Raw genomic sequence first — 21,463 nt, 5'->3', positions numbered from 1 at the left:
GCTACCTTCCCATATAGAGAAACATGCACATAATAGAAACAAGTATAAAAAATAAAAATCCACATAACAAAGTAAACCTAATAAATTGGGAAAATTTGAGAAACAAGATTCTTACTAAAGGTAAAAAGGGCACCGAAAAGAATAAACCCATGGTCTCTCCTAAAATTGTTTTCACTGTTGTTATTAAAATTAAAAATAATTTTGAGACAGGGTCTCTCTAGGTAGCCTTGGCTATCCTGAAACTTGTTACATATACCAGGCTCGGAGGCCTGCCTCTGCTTCTGGAATGCTAGCATGAAAAGCATGTGCCACCACACCCAGCTTGTTATTGCTGTTTAGAGGTTAGGGTTTTACTCTATAGCCCAGACCACTCCTGAATTTGTATGTAGAGACATTTATCCTGCTCCTGCCTCCTGAGTGTGAGTGCTGCTGGCATTGCAGGCATGTGTTATCCAACAGCTGCTCCTGTCTCAAGCTCGCTTTTAATATGACTTCCCAATTTCCAGCCTCAACCACGAGTCCACATGAGAAGGGAGACAATATGTCTCACAGTCAGTCACTATTAGTTGACTAAGTGTTACCATTTTGAACTTGAACAGTTAGGACTTAGGTATATAATTTGTTTAAACTTATTATCTCCAGCTAAATGTCAAATTTTATATCTTGTGGTGTGATTCAAAAAACACAGCACCAAAATTATAGTTTATTTGACTTAGGTGGCTGTGCAGTCAGACTTTTGTATGAAGAGACATTTAGCTGTTTTTCTAAAACACTGCTTTTCTACAATTAAATAGACTGTAACCTCCAACAGATAGCTGAGAGTGTTTCAATTTAATACGGCTTTGTGAGGGAGGTGACCTCCTAGATCCCATATGGTTTCAAGGACTTGCTTTCAGTAGAAGAATTGTAACTGTATGGTCCTAGTAAAGAGCACTGAGAGAAGGTGGGAGGCCTTGGTTCATAAATGCAGATGTCGATGCTAAGACAAGAATGCACACAACAGTTGTGACCTTGGCATTCTCCCTGTGAGTTTCAGTAGAACTGCTAATCATGTAGATTCTTTCTCTGTCCTTATCTACACATGACTTTGTCCTTGTGTGTAAAAGACGACCATGCTATGATTTGAGGATCTTTCATTTTTGATTTAAAAGAATGTGCTGTTATATACTCTTGGAACATACTTTTGTAGAAAAGAATTACCTGGGAGAACAGTTTCTCTAATTAAGGAATGTTACTAACTTTTCTGTGTCAGTTAACAGCTGAAAAACTTGCAATGAAGCAAACAATCAGTTCTAAATCAATGCTGCAATTTCAGGAGGGAACTGCCCCAGCAGATGAATGGGATGGACTAAAACCCAGTGACCCGGTCTTCAGGTCCCTTTATCCAGGCTGTTTCTAGCTCTATTGCCACATAGTAGCTGGATCAATAGATAAAATTGAGTTTGAGCATCTGTAATTGCTGGAACTGCTGTATTTCATGAACCTCTTCAGTGCAGGAGTGAAAATCTGGGGCTGTTACCCCTCAGTAGTTCCCACACCATCTGCTGAGGTAAATATACTTAGATGTGGGGCTTTTGCTCCTGGCTCAGCTTACCTTTCTAGTCCATTGGACTTAGTGCTGATGTGCTCATCAAATTGGGCCCTGTGATGGTTGATTTCTTTGTTAATTTGTTAGGATCTAGAAACACCTAGGAGACAAACTTCTGGAAATGCCTGTGAAGGAGTTTCTAGATTGGGTTAAAGTGGAAAAGATCTAAGTTTAGACAGCACCAAATGGAGTCCTCCATTGAATGATGAGTAGAAGGCAAGCCAAGCACCCACATTCATCTCTCGTTGCTTTCTGATTTGTGGATACAATATGCCCAACTTCCTCAAGTTCTTACTGCTGTGATTTCCTCTCCACGATACAGTTAAACTGTGAGCCAAAATGTGTCTTCCTTCCTTAAGTTGCAAGGAGAGAAGTAGCTAATACAAGACCTTGTAGGGAGAATTCCCACATACCTGTGACCGCGCCCAACTCTTCCTGGTTATCATTCCTCTTGCCTCTGTCCTGTAATATTGTAGCACTTCTATCCTTTGCTTGGAAGGAGCCATCCCTTCTCTTCAGGCACTCCTCCCCGAATCTCCTAGAGTTCTTAAGCCATTGCACTTAATACATCATTTAGTCACATTTGTCATGTTTTTCCTTGTTTCACAGTTAGTTGTTTGTGTAGTGGGTTCTTCCAAAAAGGTATTTTCATGTTCTAGTCCCTATTCTTTATAACATTCTCTGGGAATAATGGTCTTTGCAAATGTTGTGGGGATGAGGTCATGTAGGATTAGGGTGGTGTGCTAGCTAGTTTTATGACAACTTGACACAAGCTACAGTTATCTGAAAGGAGGGAACCTCATTTGAAAAACAAATGCTTCCATAAGACTGGCTGTAGGGTATCTTTTAAATTAGTGATTGATGGGAGAGGGCCCCAGCCAATTGTGGGTGGTGCCATCCTTGGGCTGGTTGTCCTGTGTTCTATAAGAAAAGCAGACTGAGCAAACCATGATGAGCAAGCAAGTAAGCAGCATTCCTCCATGGCCTCTGAAGCAGCTCCTCCCTCCCGGTTCCTGTCCAGACTTCCTTTGATGATTAATGGTGCTGTAGAACTGTAAGCCAGATAAACCTCTTTCTCAAGTGGCTCTGGTCATGGTGTTTCATCACAGAAGCAGAAACCCTAACTAAGTCAGGTAGGCTCTTGTCTAATATTTGGTGTTCTCAAAGGAGAGGGAAGTTTGACCCTAGACACAGAGGAAAGGTACACAGACAGTGACTGGAGTGATGCAGCCAGGGTGATGGTGGCATGCTGGTAATATCGATTACTAAAAAGTTGTAAGGAAGGAGTCCCAGCTAGAGCCTTCAGAGGTGCATGACCCTGTCAACACCTCAAGGACAGACTCCACCTTTATAACTATGACTGTAAATTTCTGTCATTTCAAGCCACATTATGCTGTGTTTTTAAGGTGAACCTAGGAAATCAATACAGTGTATTTATCTGATCTTTACTCTTCCCCAGACTTAATGATATAATTCACTCAGAGCTTAGGCTTTATTTAACTCTTTGCTACCTCATCGTTTAGCTACTGACTAAAGAAATGTTCATGGTTATTGAAGTAATAGTTTATATTGAATAAAACTGACCCTTAATAGGCATGCATTTTATGTAAGTGTATAGTCTGTGACTTCCAGTCATTTTTATCTACCTAAAGTTCTCTCGTGTTCCTTTGCATTTTCTTCCTAGCAAGCATGGATTTATAAGCTTATCACTTTCTGAGTGTCCTATAAATGAAATTGTATAGTATGTGCCTTTTGTATCTGGCTCTTTCACATTGTAGAATGCACTGGAGACTCATCCATTAGAGATTCCTCTATGTTGTACCTATCAGTGTGACTCCATTTTATTGTTCATTCAGCTAATAGTTTGTCATCCCATGTTTGTTACTGTGAAAATGCTCTTCGATTAGATTAATTTACAGGGCATTATCTTCCCTTTCAGGGCTCATGAATCAAAAACAAAATAATAGAATATCTTAAGTGCCATCGTATGTATGCACAGTGTATTATGGGAGCCCAGAGAAGGAACATTTAACTCACATTTGGAGACTCACAGAATGGTCTCCAGAGGAACCAATGTTTGAGATGTGAAGGTGATTGATTGATTGATTGATTGGGCTCCACTGGGAGAGGTGGATACAGCACATAATTTGATTGTTAAAAATTCAGGAGCTTTGCAAGCTGATGGGTACACTATTAATTAACCTGAAATTGGCCTTGGTGGGTGTTTACACTATGGGTATTAAACACATCAAATGGGGACTCCTCCTGGCACAAGATTGAGTAGCTGAGCATTCCATCCAGGAGTAACAGTTAGCTGAATGCAAGAGAGTATAAGTCATTTTTATGTATTGTTTGTTTGTTTCATCACTGTGAGTTCTGGCCCAGTTTCAATTAATGACCATGTTCCTCAATGCAGGTGTATTTCTCAGCCTTTTTGCAGGCTGGATAATTTAGAGAGAAAGTTATTTGGAATGCATATCAGAAGTGTAAGCTTTACTTTGTTGGGTGCTTTATGATTTTGTTTTCCTATAAATATGTATTTTTGTTCTGGAGTATAGACAAGCCTCTTTAAAATAATTTGGTCCTATATGAGGCCACTGGCAGTGGGTCCAAGATCTAACACTAATACACAAACTGACTTAGTGGAGCCCATTCTGTATGGAGAGTTACCTTGCTCAGCCTAGACGTCTACAGGGACATATGGGGTGGAGAGATGCCTTGGTCCTGCCTTAATGAGACAATGATGGGACAGACATAGACTGTCTAGGGGAGGCCTTACCCTCTCAGAGGAGCAGATGGGAGGTGGGAGAACAGTGGGGTAAGCAGGAGGAGAGGAGGGAGGGGAAACTGGGATTGGAGTGTGAAATATAAATTAATAAAAAAAGAAAGTTAAAAAATAGTTTGATCTCTGAGTTTTCCTTTCAATATGGATTAGCTGGAAGTAGAGCAGTATTTAGTGTAGGATTACCACTACAGCATATAGAATGCATATAGAATACATATAGAATGAATCTCTTTATGATGAATCCCCTTGAATCGTGTCTTTTACAGTATGACTGTGGAAAAGGCTCTTTTCCTGGTGTGGTCTAAGTGCTTAACACCACTTTCCATAGCATGTTTGTTTGTCTGTTTTTCTTTGCCCTTGGGTGATTGTTCATACTTGGCTATGCTCAGTGGTTTGCAGCATGCCTGGAACTCCAGAACCTTTGGTCAGTAGGTCCCTCCTGGTAGGCATTCTCTTCTGTAGATGGTACAGGGAGTCTACCCTGGATGGCCACTCAGATACAGCTATTTATTTATTTTACATTCCAACCTCAGTTTCCCCTCCCTCCTTTCCTTCTATTTCATCCCCTACCTCCATTCTACCCACCCCTCCCATCCACTCTTTCTCCATCTCCATTCAGGAGGAGTAAGGGCTCCCATGGGAGTCAACAAGCATAGCATTTTAAGTTGAGGCAGGACCAAGCTCCTTTCCCTTGCATAAAGGCTGGGCAAGGCATCCCACCATAGGGAATAGGTCCCAAAGAGACAGGTCATGTGTCAAGGATGGGCCATGGTCCCATTGCTAGGGACCCCACAAAATACCAAGCTGTACAACTGTCACCCACATGCAGAGGGCCTAGGTCAGTCCCATGCTGGCTCCCTAGCTGTCCCTCCAGAGTCCATGAGCTCCCACAAGCTCAGATCAGTTGTCTCTGTGGGTTTCCCTGTCATGATCTTGATGCCCCTTGCTCATATGAAATTCCTCTTCCCTCTTTTCAACTGGACTCCTGGAGCTTGGTCCAGTGCTTGGCTGTGGATCTCTGCATCTGCTTCTATCAGTTACTGGATGAAGGCTCTATGATGACAATTAGGGTATTCACCAATCTGATTACAGGGGAAGGCCAGTTCAGGCACCCTCTCCACTATTTCTAGGAGTTTTAGTTGGGGTCAACCCTGTGGATTCCTGGGAGTTTCCCTAGCACCAGGTTTCTCCCTAATCCCATAATGGCCCCCTCTATCAAGATTTCTCTTTTATTACTCTCTCCATCTGTCCTACTTCCAACTCGACCATCCTGATCCCTCATGTTCCCATCCCCCATCCCCTCCCCTCTACCCCCCACCCCAGCTTACCCAGCGGATCTCATCTATTTCCTCTTCCCATGTGTCCCTCTTAGAGACCTCCTTGTTACCTAGCTTCTCTGGGGCTGTGAATTGTATCCTGATTTTCCTTTGTTTCACATCTAGTATCCACTTATGAGTGAGTACATATCATGTTTGCTTTCTGGGTCTGGGTCACCTCACTCAGGATAATTTTTTTTCTAGTTCCATTTGCCTGAAAATTTCATGATGTCATTGTTTCTTTTTAAACTGTTGATTTATAGTGATATTTTGTTTATGATCTAGCAAAGCTTGCCTGAAGATCATAGTGCAAAGCTAGCCACACTATTTAGCCATAGAGGCCAGGCAGACACTTTTAATCCCAGCACTCGGGAGACAGAAGCAGACATATCTCTGTTAATTGAGATACACAAAATTGATCCAGTCTAAAACAGAAACAGAACTCACACAAAGTTGATCTCAGCACTTGGGATCCCACACCTTTGATCCCAGCACTAGAGAGGAATATAAGTCAGGAGCTCAGTGCAGTCTGAGGTTTGGTGGAGACAGATGCAGTTTGAGGACAGGATCGCCCTTTTGGTCTGAGTATTGGTAGAGGTAAGAAATCTCTAGTGGCTGGCCCCTTTGCTTCTCTGATCTTCAGCTTAACCCAAATATCTGTCTCTGTGTTTTTTATTAACACCAATTAGAATTAATTATACATTGAGTAATAATCCATTTTGTAGATGTACCACATTTTCTTTATCCGTTCTTTGGTTGAGGGGCATCTAGGTTGTTTCTAGGTTCTGGCTATTACAAATAATGCTGCTATGAATGTAGTTGAGCAAATGTTCTTGTGGTATAATTGAGCATCCTTTGGGTATATGCCCAAGATTGGTATAGCTGGGTCTTGAGGTAGATTGATTCCCATTTTTTTTTTTTTTTTTTGGAGAAACTGCCATACAGATTTCCAAAGAGGCTGTACAAGTTTGCTCTCCCATCAGCAGTGGAAGGGTTGTTCTCCTTACTTCGCATCCTCTTCAGCATAAGCGGTCCTCAGTGTTTTTGAACTTGGCCATTCTCACAGGTGTAAGATGGTATCTCAGAGTTGTTTTAAGTTGCATTTCCCTGATGGCTAAGGATGTTAAACAATTTTTTAAGGTTATCTTGGTCATTTGAGGTTCTTCTCTTGAGAATTCTCTGTTTAAATCTCTATCCCATTTTAAAATTAGATTATTTGGTATCTTGGGTTGTTTACATATTTTGGATTTTCTGTCAGATGTGGGTTGGTGAAGATCTTTTTCCATTCTGTAGGCTGCTGTTTTTGTCTTCTTGATAGTGTCCATTGCTTTACAGAAGCTTTTCTGGTCCAGGAGGTCCCATTTATTAATTGTTGCTCTCAGTGTCTGTGCTACTGGTGTTATATTTAGGAAGTGGTCTCCTGTGTCAATGCATTCAAGGCTACTTCCCATTTTCTCTTCTGTTAGCCTCTGTATAACTGGATTTTATGTTGAGGTCTTTGATCCACTTGGACTTGAGTTTTGTATGGTGCTATAGATATGTGTCTATTTGAATTCTTCTACATGTCACCATCCAGTTATGCCAGCACCATCTTTTTAAGATGCTTTCTTTTTTCCATTGTATATTTTTGGCTTCTTTGTCAAAAATCAGGTGTTCATAGGTGTGTGGATTAGTGTCAGGGTCTTCAATTCCATTAATCCACATGTCTGTTTTTATGCTGATACAAAGCTGATTTCATTACTATAGCTCTATAGTATAGTTTGAAGTCAGAGATGGTGATATCTCCAGAAGTTCTTTATTGTACAGCATTGTTTTTAGCTATTCTGGGGCTTTTGTTTTTCCATATGAAGTTGAATATTGTTCATTCAAAGTCTGTGCAGAATTGTGTTGGGATTTTGATGGGGATTGCATTGAATCTGTAGACTGCTTTTGGTAAGATGGCCATTTTTACTATGTTAATCCTACTGATCCATGAGCCTGGGAGATCTTTCCATTTTCTTATCTTTTCCCCAATTTCTTTCTTCCTTTCTTTCTTCCTTCCTTCCTTCCTTCCTTCCTTCCTTCCTTCCTTTCTTTCTTTCTTTCTTTCTTTCTTTCTTTCTTTCTTTCTTTTCCTTTACAGAGTTTCCCTGTAGCTTTGGAACCTGTCCTGGAACTCACTCTTTAGGCCAAGCTGGCCTTGAATTTACAGAGATCCACCTGCCTCTGCCTCCTGAGTGCTGGGATTAAATTTCTTTCTAATTTCTTTCTTCAAAGACTTAAAATTCTTATCATGTAGGTCTTTCACTTATTTGGTTAGAGTTACCCCAAGATATATTATTTGTGACTATTGTAAAGGTTGTTTCTCTGATTTCTTTCTCAGCCCATTAATCATTTGTATAAAGGAGAGCTACTGATATTTTTGAGTTAATCTTGTATCCAGCCACATTACTGAAGGTGTTTACTAGGTGTAGGAGTTCCCTGGCAGAATTTTGGGAGTCACTTATATACTATACTATCATTTGCAAATAGTAAAAGTTTGGCTTCTTCCTTTCCAATTTATATCCCTTGATCTCCTTTTGCTCGCCTTGTTGCTCTAGCTAGAACCTTGAGTACTATATTGAATAGATATGGAGAGACTAGACAGCCTTGTCTTGTCCCTCAGGGGATATAACAATAGATTCTGAGGAAATCCAGAGAATCATTAGGTCATACTTCAAAAACCTATACTCCACAAAATTGGAAAATCTAAAAGAAATGGACAACTTTTTTGATAGGTACCACATACCAAAATTAAATCAAGACCAGACAAACAATTTAAATAGAGCTATAACCCCTAAGGAATTAGAAACAGTCATTAAAAGTCTCCTAACCAAAAAAAAAAAAAAAAAAAGCCCAGGGCCAGATGGTTTCAACTCAGAATTCTATCAGAATTTCAAAAAAGAACTAATACCAATACTCAATTGTCCCACACAACAGAAACAGAAGGAATATTATCAAATTCTTATTAAATTCTTTTTATGAGGCCATAGTTACCCTGATACACAAACCAAGCAGAAATGCAATAAAGAAAGAGAATTATAGACCAATCTCCCTCATGAACATTGATGCAAAAATACTCAAAAAATACTGGCAAACCAAATCCAAGAATGAATCAAAAAATCATCCACCATGATCAAGTAGGCTTCATCCCAGACATGCAGGGATGGTTCAACATACGGAAATCTGTCAATGTAATCCACCATATAAACAAACTGAAAAAGAAAAACCACACGATCATCTCACTAGATGCTGAAAAAGCCTTTGACAAAATCCAACACCCCTTCATGATAAAGGTCTTGGAGAGATCAAGGATAACAGGAACATACTTAAAGATAATAAAGGCAATACACAGCAAGCCAACAGTGAACACCAAATTAAATAGAAACTCAAAATGATTCCATTACAATCAGTGATAGATACAATTTATAGCCAACTGAAAGTCCTTATTCCAGCTGGCTAGGACTGTATTCCAGTATTTGAGGACTCAGGTGTAGCCATGAGTGCCCGCAGGGGAGGGTGGAGAGGTTCACAGAAAAAAGCAGTTTAACAGAAGCTAAAATAACTGGTTAACTGGAGGAGGTTCTGTACAAGCTGACAATTTCACAGAAACTAAGATAACTTAACTGGGGCATCTTGACCTTGAGTTCCTAGAATACGGTTGGTAATTTTCTATGGGATTCTCCATCAAGGAGATCAAAGTCTAGTTAAACCTTAAATGGCCTCAGCAAGAATACAAGATGGAGGAGCCTCTTCACTGTCTTGCTCTGTCACATAGGCTCTAGTTTCTGTGCTTTCCCTCTGTTCTTAGTTCTCCTCTCATGTCTGTTGAACATTGTATAGTTTCTTGTGTCTGCACCACAGCAAGAAATTTTTGCTAGTCAACTGGGGTAAATCCCTAGTTGTCTGATGTGCCATATCCCGAAGGCCTTATTTCTCTCTGTCAGTTTTTACTATTGTTTCAGTGGGAAGATACATTTTCCCCTCACTCTTGGCTGGATGTAGGAGTTATTATACTTTATCTAAAATCAGGAATGGTTTAAGTAAGAGGCTGGCTGGATCAGATATACATTTTTAAAAAGTTACTGGTCAAGCCAGATGTGGTGTTGGGTACCTTTGATTCTCACACTGGGAAGCCTGAGGCCAGAGCTCATGAGTTTGAGGCCAGCCTGGGCAATGTAGATTGCTACCAATACCTTGCCTCCAATTTTTATTTTTAAATAGAGATTAAACTGTTCTGCTTCTCTGGTTGACTTGCTGAGACTCTGAGGTTATGTTGGAAGTAGATAAACCAGTTAGGATACAGCTGTAAGAAATTCAGTTAAGAAATAGATGTGAGTGATACCAGGCAGCCAGTAATAGAGTGAAAATGTCTACATTCCAACAGTATTCATGAGAGACAAAGTGGGAACCAAGGGAAAACAGTTAAAACAGCAGGTAGTGTATGTTCTGGGACAGAAAATCTGTTAAAATCGAGGTCTGATTTTTACATCCTTTTATAAATTTGGTTATTATATTGCCCAGGGGGTATATCCCTTTGTGTTGTGCCATGGTCAGAGAACAACTTGTGGGAATTAGTTCTCTCCTTCCATTATGTGGGTCCTGGGCATTGAACTCAGGTTACTAAGACTTGGTAGCAAGTGCCTCTACCAATTGAGCCATCTCTCCAGCACCTCCCACGCCCTGCCTGATTTTTAAAATGCATTTCTATTGTAGGGGGTAAGAATGATTTTGTTTTGACTTCAGATATGTTACTCAACAAGGCAGGATTGAAAAACATGAGGACTCATGTGAAAAACCGGAGACACTGAGCCTTGGAGGAAAGTTGAAGGAAACATACTTTAAATATATAAACATATCACAGATGTAGCTCCAAAGTTAGTTTCTAGACATTGCCTTTTAATTATACAGGTTACACATAACAATTAACATCTAGGAAGAATTATGAAGAAAATTGGAACACTATATAAACAGTTGAAGTAACTTAAAATAGCATTATGTTATTGTTTTTTTTAACCTTTAAATGAGACTTATTTTTGTTGTTTGCTTTTGAAAAGTAGTGGGTAAATGGATTCTTTGATGGACTGTCCTGTGCATATGTAAGGCATCGTTCATGCTCATCTGGTTCCCACCCTGACTCCTATGGGGCTTCTTCATTTCAGATAGTCTCACATCTGCTGCTTTCCTGTGTCATGCCAACACACACACACACACACACACACACACACACACACACACACACACACACACACACACACACACACACACACACACCACTCATACATATGAAATCCAGGTTCTGCACACGAGAAAACAGTGAAAAGTTTGTCTTTTCCCCATTGTACTCACTTGGCTCGCTTCTATTTTGGTTTCCTTCCTTCCTTCCTTCCTTCCTTCCTTCCTTCCTTCCTTCCTTCCTTCCTCCCTCCCTCCCTCTCCCCCCTCCCTCCCTCTCTCCTGCTTCTTCCCTTCTTTGCCGCTCTCCCTCCTCTCTGTAATAAGAAGGCATATTCCTCTCTATAATCACATAATATACTTCATAAGGAGCCGGGGGAGATGTCTCAGTTGGTGAACTGCTTGCTGTGTAAACACAAGGCCCTGGTTTTGGGTCCCCAGCACCCATATACAAAGTGGCACCACAGCCAGTCCTTGTAATCCCACTGCTGGAAAGGCAGGCCAAGGCTCCCAAGCTTTCAGGTCCTAGGTTTAGTGAGACTCTGCCTTCACAATCTCTAAGAGTGGAGGAGGCCACTGCTGTTGTGAGTGCAAACTTGTATAGCCACTTTGGAAATCAATATGGCAGTTTTTCAGAAAATTGGGAATCAATCTACCTGAAGACTCAACAATGCCACTTTTGGGCATATACCTAAAGGATGAACACTCACCACAAGGACATTTGCACAACTATGTTCATAGCAGCATTATTCATAATAGCCAGAAACTAGAAACAACCTAGATGCCCCACAATGGAAGAATGGATAAAGAAAATGTGGTACATTTACACAACGAAGTACTACTCAGAGGTAAAAAGCAGTAACATCTTGAAATTTGCAGGCAAATGGACGGAACTAGAAAGAAACATCCTGGGCCTAGGCCCTGACCAGGATGATATGTCAGACTTTGGGAACCCCTGTGGAGGGCCTTAACCTCCCTGGGGAGCAGAGGGGGGATGAGATGGGGGGGGGGGAGTTGGTGGGGAGTTGGGGGAAGGGGAGGGAGAGGGAGAGGGGATTGACATGTGAAGCAGCCTTGTTTCTAATTTGAACTAATAAAAAAAAATCTCGGGAAAAAAAAGAAAGAAAAAAATCCCGAGATAACCCAGAAAGACAAATATAATATGTACTCACTTATAAGTGGATATTAGACATACAGGAAAGGACAACCAGCCTACAGTCCTCAAGCCCAGAGAACCTAGGTAACAAAGAGGGACCCTAAGGGACCCTATACATGGATCTGCATAAGAAGGGAAAAAAGGAAGGGACATGATCTCCTGAGTAAATTGGGAACGTGGGGGGCAGGAGGAAAGGTGGAAGGGGAGTGGAGAAAAATACATTGTGGTAGAAAACCCCCTGAAATTTAAGCAGAGGCAGAAAAAATTGTCATAAGTTCAAGTCCAGCCTGATCTATGTAGTCAGCCAGAGCTACACATTGAGACCTGTCTCAAAAACATGACCAACAAAAAGTGCTAATAAACATTTAGTTAGAATATAAATTTTGTGAGGGCAGGTTCTTTGTGCTGCTTTCTGTATCACCAGTGTTTCATCTCTGGCATGGTAGGCATAGTACACATTTATATAAAAGTGTGCAACAAATATATTGTAAGTGGGAAAATACAATAACATACAAAAATCCTTCCATCATATATTTTATTCTTGGACACATCCACTCCAGTTTAGGAACATTTATGTCAGAAGCACAGTGCTCAAACCTTAGCTTGATGTTGGGATGCGAATCCTGAAGGTTGTCTATAAGGAAAGGATATGACAGATCTGTAGCTTCTTTACATCTGACAGGTCTGCAGCTTTCTTTGCTTTGCTTGTTGGAAGACAGACAATCCTACCACTCCAACTACAGCTGCTAGTTAGCTCATTCACCCTTCGGTTAGGCTTCAGTGTCAGGTGCCAATGGTTTTATTTCCTCTTGCCAGAAGAGAGCAAGTCCTGCCTGTGTGCAAGTAGCCACAGCTGCTCCCCTGGCTCCATTGTCTGAGCTGCTTAGGGGCTGTTGAAGAGCTCTTGGCATCAACAGGATGGTTTCTTCCCATTGTTTTACTGAGGAACCTTCAGGTGGAACTTGTATGTGGGTGGAGCTCCAGTTAATTTTGGTTTGTTGCACGTTCTATTTGAGTCAGAACAGTGTACCAGGAGAAACTTAGAGCAGGTGGGCATGCTGTTAGCATGCATCTTCAGTGCCTGGCACACAGGACTGGGGTTCTCACAACCCCACTCCATGTCTACTCACGGTGCATCACTCCTCACACTGGTGACCCCAGCTCTGCTTCAGGAAATATGAAATACAAAAAGAACAAACTTTAAAGTCTAAAAAAGAATTTAAATGAGATCATTATGCACTGCAAACAGCATTTCAAAAAGCAGGCATGCCCAAGGGAGCTCCTGCCTTCTAATATAAGCAAGGCTGCTGTTTGTATAAATCCCTTCCTATATATTAAAATTTTTCCTGGGAGGAACTTCTAAAACTTGTTTATTATGAACAAATAGAATTTTTTTAAAGCTATGCTTTTTGGTATCTTAGGACTTGTTATAATCCCTTTAAACAACCAGGCTACAACTTACCATCTTACAGGTTGGTAGTACAGACTTCAGTAGTAACCACTAAAATATTTACGTATTGGGATATCTTTAGTTCCTTCTCTTCATTTTCAAGAGCCATTTAAGAGCAACTGCAATAGAGAAAGGCGGGGAACTCGCTGAGCATCAGCGACTTGGAGCTGCTGGATCGTTCTGACATGGTAGAGGTGGAGGAAACACTCAAGAGACTTCAGAGCCAGAAAGCAGTGCAAGGAATCATCGTGGTGAACACAGAAGGCATTCCCATCAAGAGCACCATAGACAACCCCACTACTACACAGTATGCCAACCTCATGCACAACTTCATCTTGAAGGCACGGAGCACTGTGCGTGAAATTCACCCCCAGAATGACCTAAACTTCCTTCAAATTCGCTCCAAAAAAAAATGAAATTATGATTGCACCAGATAAAGACTATTTCCTGATTGTGATTCAGAATCCAACTGTATAAGCCACTATCTCAGCTTCCTGTGTCATTCCTTAATTTGAGGTCCCCCAAGAGTAATAGTGATAGTCATGTCAGTAGGCACATGGTGGTTGCCTGAGAACCCATGTAGAACATGCCATTGATCAAGAGTATCTCTGTCCACCCCAACAAGGAGTGTCTCGGGTGATCCAGTCAGTTCCTAGGAAAGCTCGGTTCTCATTTTCAAGCTTTGGAGTAAGAGCTTATGATAAGCCCACACCCAGTTTCCTTCTGACCTTTAGTTCACTTTGTCACCCTTGGAAAGTCTTTTTTTTCTTTAACTAAAAATAACTTCAAAACCAAAAAAAAAGGAGAGAGAGAGAGAGAGAAACTGCAATAGAAGACCTATGTCATCTTTAACTCCCTCCCACTTGTTTCCATCAGAAGCCCTCAGTCCCAAAAAATGCTGACTGCACACATAATTCTGTATTTACATTTCTGTTACTTATTTAGCAAACTTCATGAAAATGCTTTTTCTTATTTCTCCATTCCTCACCCTTTTAGGACACACAGACCACTTAGTGTAATTTTTTGGTTTAGTCTTAGAATTATGTATTCATTCAATGGCTCATTCATCCTTGTGCATATAGATTTATGTAATAAGCACAGTTTCTAACTGTCTGCAGTGTGCCAGGCATTTCAGTAGTCCCAGAAGCATATGGTAGACTACAGTGTGTGCAATGTGCAGAAATCATCTTGACTCCATGGGAATGGGCTGGGACCCTCACAAAGTTCATAGTTGCACATACTACTGTAACTCCTGCAAACACTGCCTAGAGGCTAAAAATAAAAACTCTGCATTAAGATATTTGTTAGAGTACGAACAAGATTATCACCACATTTTCCCTTTTTTGTATAACATAAAAGGTTATAACTAATGTAAGAAAAACTATATGCAATAAGTACAACAACTATATACAATATATACAGGCAATAAGTACATCAACAATGTTTAGTCCATTAGCAACTGACAAATTCAGAGAAAATATATCTATCCTATCTTGGTGAGTTCAAAAGGTTGTACCTAATTCACTTTCTATCCTAACTTGCATTACCAACCCAAAGTTATCTTTTTATGTCTCTCAACCTTATATACTTTACACCTCTTTAGTGAATTTCTTTTCTGAATCTGGCAACAAGGAAAACTATAACTAGAAGACCTAGATGCATGAATGTCAGAAGAGTAGGACCACTCTGGTGCACCATGTAGGGACTTGCCTTCACCAGTGTGTGGCAAATTGGTACCTTTGGAAACTACAGTTTGTGATTTTTTTTTTTTTTTTTCGAGACACGGTTTCTCTGTGTAGCTTTGGAGCCTATCCTGGCACTCGCTCTGGAGACCAGGCTGGCCTTGAACTCACAGATATCTGCCTGCCTCTGACTCCTGAGTGCTGGGATTAAAGGCGTGCGCCACCAACGCCCGGCATCAGTTTGTGCTTTTATGTGCTCTAATTTTGGACAATAAGCCTAATCAAAAATCCTTTAAAATACAAATTACTCTGGATAATGTTTGCTCATTTAAATCACAGCTCAGTAAAATAATTTTTACCAAAACCAAAAAACACACTGAAGTGAGAAAGTAAACCCAGTGCTGATTTTTCCTCCATGCAGAAACTCACTCATACTCATTGAGTTGAATAAAGGGAGGAGGTAGAGAAATAGATAATTAAGACATATTGATATGTGAGGTAGAAAAATCCAGGGAACAGTGTGATCCTCTTTATCAGTCTACTAATGATTCTCAAAACAAAGTCCAAGGCCAGTAGAGGAAAGGACAATAAAAACAGAAACACCCACTGGATATAGACAGAAATGATCTTGGCACTGGAGAGAATAATTGTACTGACTGAGATTAAAGACACCATAAACCAGTTGTGGTAGCACATGCCTGGAATTCCAGTACAGGAGAGGCTGTGAGGCAGGGGGATTGTGAATTCAAGGCAGGCCTGGACTAAATACCAGGTAATTAATAAATATACAAGCCCACCAGTGTTTGAATAATGTGGCTTTAGAGTTTTACATTTTTACTTTATATACCATTTAAGGTCTTTTCCTTCTGTAGTTAAATAATATCCATTTTATGGTTTTGTTACTGGAATAAAATTTGATATTCTAATGTATAGTTTGGAAAACAGGGCCAGAGATGTAGTTCTGCCCCAGGTTCTATACTCTGCATCAAAAAGAAAGAATCAAATAACAATAGTATTCTGCAGTGTTCAAAATATAAAATGGCTATTTTCTGCAGGTATTTTCAAGTAATGTCTCATAGAGTATCTGTGAGAAGTATATCACATCTGAGTTCCCAAAGTATTTTATAGAGCTTACATTAAAGATAATAGGAATATTGATATTAATGATATAAAACATGAGCCTTTGAGATGGGATGAACTATTTATTAATAGTAATTTGGGGTTGTTTTTAATATGAACATTAATCTGACATCTTCAGTTATAATGTATTTTTCCATTTGTAACTTTTTCCCTTTCATTATTCTATCACATTTTATGTTCTAGAAACACCCAACTGCTTGTAGGGCCCCCAGGAGCTGCATTTCCCTCTTCTGATTTAGACTGTGCTTTTCATTACAATTTGCTAGTTTTTTCTTCTGTCAACTTTCAGATTAGGTCTCACCTCTTCTAGGAAGCCTCGCCTGCCTCCACACCCCTTGGGTTGCATCCTCCTCTACACTACCACGATACTTTCATGTTCGTGTCTACCGCTGTGTGTTCTGTAGTTGATTGTGTGTTCATGATTTCACTTCAGGTGGGCATTAAATTATTCAGTTTTCTTCTTTGGAGCAGCACCCTGCCATGTGTAGCTGTATGCAATTTTGTTGAGTGAATAAATAAGACTTCTCCTTTATTGTAGTCTTTGTTTTTTCTTGTGTAGGCATTAACAGTGTATGTGTGGTGTGTGTGTGTGTGTGTGTGTGTGTGTGTGTGTGTGTGTGTGTGTGTGTGTGTGTGTGTTTGGGCAGTGTGCATCAATGGTCAGATCTGAACCCTTTGATTGTTTATGTGATGGTTTATGCCAGCTGAGATAACCAACAAAGTTAGTCCTGGGGTTGTTAGGTTAAAAGTTAATTTTGGGGATGTCAGATTATAAATGAAATACAAATAAACTTTTAGGGGGACAAAATCCTTTATATACATATAATGTTTGTTAGCATACAAAGGAATGGGTTTCATTATGACATTTAAGTTTTATTAATATTATATATTATGTGTAACGTGTACAGAGGGAGTTATGCACATACCATGGCACATGTGTGGAGGTTAGAGGACTACCTGTGAGTCAGTTTTCTTCTTTTACCTCTAAGTATAATAACTCAGGTTATCAGGCTTGCACAACAAGCATTTTACCTGCCATAAGCCATCTCACTGGCCCTTAATATGACAGTTTTATGCATGTAAATCACTGTACCTTGTCTGATTTTTGCCCCCTACCCCCGTTGTCCTCTCCTCCTTCTCCTCCCTCCTTTTGCTTTCTCATATGTGCGCATGCACACATGTATCTTAAATCTGGATTCTTCATGAGAGAAAACATGCAATGTTTGATCTTTCTTCCTCCAATTCCCTCTTCTTTGCCTCCCCTTCCCCTTCCCATTAGATCTGTATTCATAGTCCTTCCCTACTCTCATGTCCCATGTTAAATCTCGTCTAATCTGCAGCACAAAGATAGCATTATGTACCTGAGTGTACATGAAAAATGATGCAAGAAAGGGAGTCTCACCTCTCTTAAGCTACTTTTCTGTCTCATGGAACTTTTGTTCACTTGGTCTGTATGAGAGCAAAGAGGGTATTTTCCTGTCATACCGTAGAAAATAGTGCTGACTCAGTAAAACGGTCTTGCATTTTGCTGGAAGGGTAAATTTTGTTTCACACTTATCCCATATTGAGATCAGCAAGATGGGTAGGTTGAAAGGCATATTCTCGAAACTAAATTCCATACAAAGAAGTTTAAATGTTATAGGAATGTCACTGAAATATCTGGGGGGGGGGAGAGGTTCACGTTTCCCTAGACATAACGTCCTACCCTAGAGGATGTTGGTATTGACCCACTGCACATGCAGGACCACCCAAAACTATACAGAGCTGTCTCTCCTCTCTCTCTCTATGAGAAGAGAACCCTTACTTCTATTTGGCACAAGGACTTCGGGGAAACGTTACATTATGTTCTTTTTGGTTCAGCACAAATAGTGTGATGTATGAGAAGGATGTGGGAACAAGTTGTTACATGTAGTTTCTGGTCAACCTCCAGAGCTGGTGACGAATGCCATGTGTCCCTTTCCCCTTAACTCTTCTTCCTTCTTGATGTTGCAGTTTTGCCTCAATAGCAGGAGCTCTGGCCTTCATCTCAGATGGGTGAGAAGGGCCTCTCTGGCAGAGCAGTGAACTGGGAGGAGACTGGGCTACCAGGCCAATCTTTGGCGGCCTGTCTAGACATCATTTGGTTGAGAGAGGTCTGGCCTTTTATCTTGAGCTTCCATGATTATCCATGTGTTAGTTATGCACACTTACACTTGACCCTAGCTGACTTGGGATTCCATAAATTAAAGACATCCTTTTCCTTGGAAGTTCTTTGGATTTTCTTATTTATTCAGTCTTCTCAGATTGTTTACTCTTGTCTTGGACTGCTGTGCTAGGGTGTGATGTTGGCTTTCTTGTAAAAATGATTGATATAAAAAATTTACCACGTTGTTAACAGAGATACAGAGTCAGCCCAGAAGGAAAATTCTAAGTTCCAGAATGTGTGTGTGCATCATGCTTCTCTCACCAAGTCTGGAACTCTACAATCTCTGACCCCCTAGCTGTCCCTTCACATACTCCATGCAGATGATCACCTGGTTTCGAGGGGTGTTAGAAACATAGGCACATCCTATATGTAAAGCTCAATGTGGATGGATATTTGATGCTTGGGGGCTTCGGGAGCCCCACAGCTGGTAAGAAACGAATTATAAGTCACAGTTGAGCAGGGCAAGAGCTTTTGATTGCTCGCTTGCTTGTATAGCCTGGCCTAACTTTTAAGATAGTTTAATGGCTTATAGTGTCTACCTCACAATAACAGTGTTAGGTGCTGTTCTGTTTTAAATCAAACACGGAAGGACATCCATATTTAAAATGATAAATCTGAAAAGGCTAAAGATTGAGAGTGATGAGAATTTTTATACCTTACAGGCTGAGCTTGGATCTTTCTTGGATTGACCAGTATGAGTCTGTGGACATAAAATTTACTCTGATTTTCCAAACATTGCTGTTTCACAGATGAGGAACCTTCAGAAAGAACAACTAGGGCCTTCCATCTCCATGGCAACCATTGTGGAGATCATTTGGCCTCTTATTTCCTTGGGAGCTTACAGTGTTCATGTGTGATTTCCCAGACTCTGGGTCCTGGTTGAGGGTAAGGAATGGTGATGGGGAGGGGGCAGGGATGGAGCTTCCAGTGAAGTGCTTGTCCAGAGCTAGCAAAGCAAGGGATATGGGTCAAATTCATGATTAAAAACTCAGAACAGTAGGTGGGTATGGTAATTCCAGGATTTGGGAGACTGGGGCGGGAGAGATCACAGATCATATTCATATTCTACAAGTTTATTTTCATATAATCGAGGCAATAGTTATATTTCAGTGTCAGTACATGTAGATCTACCTAGTTTTAAAAGGCTTTCATAGAATGATATTTATCTGTTTCACAAATAATCAAACATAACACAAGCTTAATCAAAACATTACTGTAAGGTTTCTATTAGTGAATCTTGTCCTGGCACCATGCAGGCCTGTTGCTTTCCTGGGTGGCATTGACAGCTGTGAGATTATTCGTGCAGGCAGTCACAACAGCAATCCAAACAGGTTTGCCATATTCAGTAGTTATCAGCCTCTGTCTGAGGTGGGTAAAGGCTCTGTGTCTCATCAGCACCTGGAGCTAGAGATCTCTTTGATGGTGATGAGCTTAACCTAGAGAATCTCAGAAATCAGAGTATTGTGTGCTGCTTCAAAACTCTTTGATTTACTTCTTCATTGTGTTGGTGTGTGTGTGTGTGTGTGTGTGTGTGTGTGTGTGTGTGTGTGTGTGTGTGTGTGTGTATTGTGTGTGTTGTGTGTGTGAATGTGCAGAGTCCAGAAGAGGCTGTTACATGTCACTTTTCATCACTTTATGTCATAATTCCTGAGACCAGTTTGCTCACAGAACCTGGAATGACTGTTTTCACACAGCTGGCTTGCCAACAAGCCCTGACGTCTGCCTGTCTCTGTGCCTCCAGTGCTGGGGTTACAGGCAAGCAAGACAGTGCCTGGCTTTTTAGGTGGTTTCAGGTGAATCTAAATTCCTGTCCTTGTGCTTGTACAAGCCCTTTTGTCTACTGAGCCATCTCCCCAGCCTCTTTTTGAATATTTGGAAGCAACCTTAAAGTACCCCTGTAATTTACTAATACTTGTGTCTTTATACAAGTAGTTGATTTTTGAGAAGAACCTCTTTATCTTGGCTATAGAAGATAACCACAGTTGGCAATAAAGCAAGGATTTTCAAAACATAATAAAATCTGTCTTACATCTCAGCTTTTATTGTGTGCACATCAACTCTGTCGCTGGAGCAGAATGATTTGCAGCTTTTAAATGGGGCTGGCTCTGAACTCACAATCTTCCCTTCTTAGCCTTCCCCTGATAGTCTGGGTGCACCAGCACTGACACCTAAACTTTTTACGAAAAAGGAAAGCACAGCCGTGCACTTTGTACCATTTCAACCCTCACTCCACCCGCTCTTTTAGCAGTTCTATAAGTTGCCGTTTTAGGAAGCATCTTAGCCTGCATTTGCCATTCTTATTTGCAGAGTCAGCTTTGGAGAGAGAGAGAGAGAGAGAGAGAGAGAGAGAGAGAGAGAGAGAGAGAGAGAGAGAGAGAGAGAGAGAGGAGAGAGTGTGCAGCCTATAAAACAGCCTCCATCTTTTGCTTTGCTTTAGGATGTGTGGGTGTCCAGTAAGACTGCCCTATGATCTCTTGTAAGCCATGAAACATGCCATTGGTGGAAGGATGTGCTGCAGCACCTTTGTGCTGGAGTAGAGTTGAGCATGCTGTGGACTCACTGTGCACTGTTTCTTAAAGAAGCCCTTGACTGTGCACAACCAGATGCCTGACCTGCACGAAAGGGGCACAGGTGGTAGTGCCTCCATTCTTTATGCATGTCACGGTATGATTCAGAAGGAATATTCTAGTAATATTTAGAAGAACTTCTGTTCTGGGGCTCACAGTCTGGAAATGCTAATGTTCTTTAATCTTAAGTGCCAGAATGAGAGGGGTTAGCAGTCGACACATAGCAGTCCTTTTCTTTTAGCAAGTTTGTTACCTGCAATTAGCTTCTATGTGCTTTCTCCATGAGGACTATTTAAAACTTGGTTTTTATCAGTTGTTATTATGTGTGTTAAAGAGAATGAGAGGGTGTGGGCAAGAGGGGTGAAGAGGGGGAGAGAGCAGGGTGGGAGTATATGTATTTT

General features: G+C 40.8%; 2 protein-coding genes across 2 annotated transcripts in view; both read left to right on the top strand.

The window, feature by feature from the left end:
• The window catches only part of Aven (apoptosis and caspase activation inhibitor), a 135,187-nt gene that overhangs the window by 102,783 nt on the left and 10,941 nt on the right, over nt 1–21,463 (top strand). The window lies entirely within an intron of this gene.
• On the top strand, nt 13,635–14,892 carry LOC103160404 (dynein light chain roadblock-type 1-like). The gene is given in 2 exon segments (XM_035447137.1): nt 13,635–13,892; nt 13,894–14,892. Coding segments are annotated over 2 exon segments (291 nt in total). The 5' UTR covers nt 13,635–13,673; the 3' UTR covers nt 13,966–14,892.

The sequence above is a fragment of the Cricetulus griseus genome, chromosome 6 (assembly GCF_003668045.3).
Source record: "Cricetulus griseus strain 17A/GY chromosome 6, alternate assembly CriGri-PICRH-1.0, whole genome shotgun sequence".
Lineage (NCBI taxonomy): Eukaryota > Metazoa > Chordata > Mammalia > Rodentia > Cricetidae > Cricetulus > Cricetulus griseus.
This window is presented reverse-complemented; position numbering and strand designations above follow the sequence as displayed.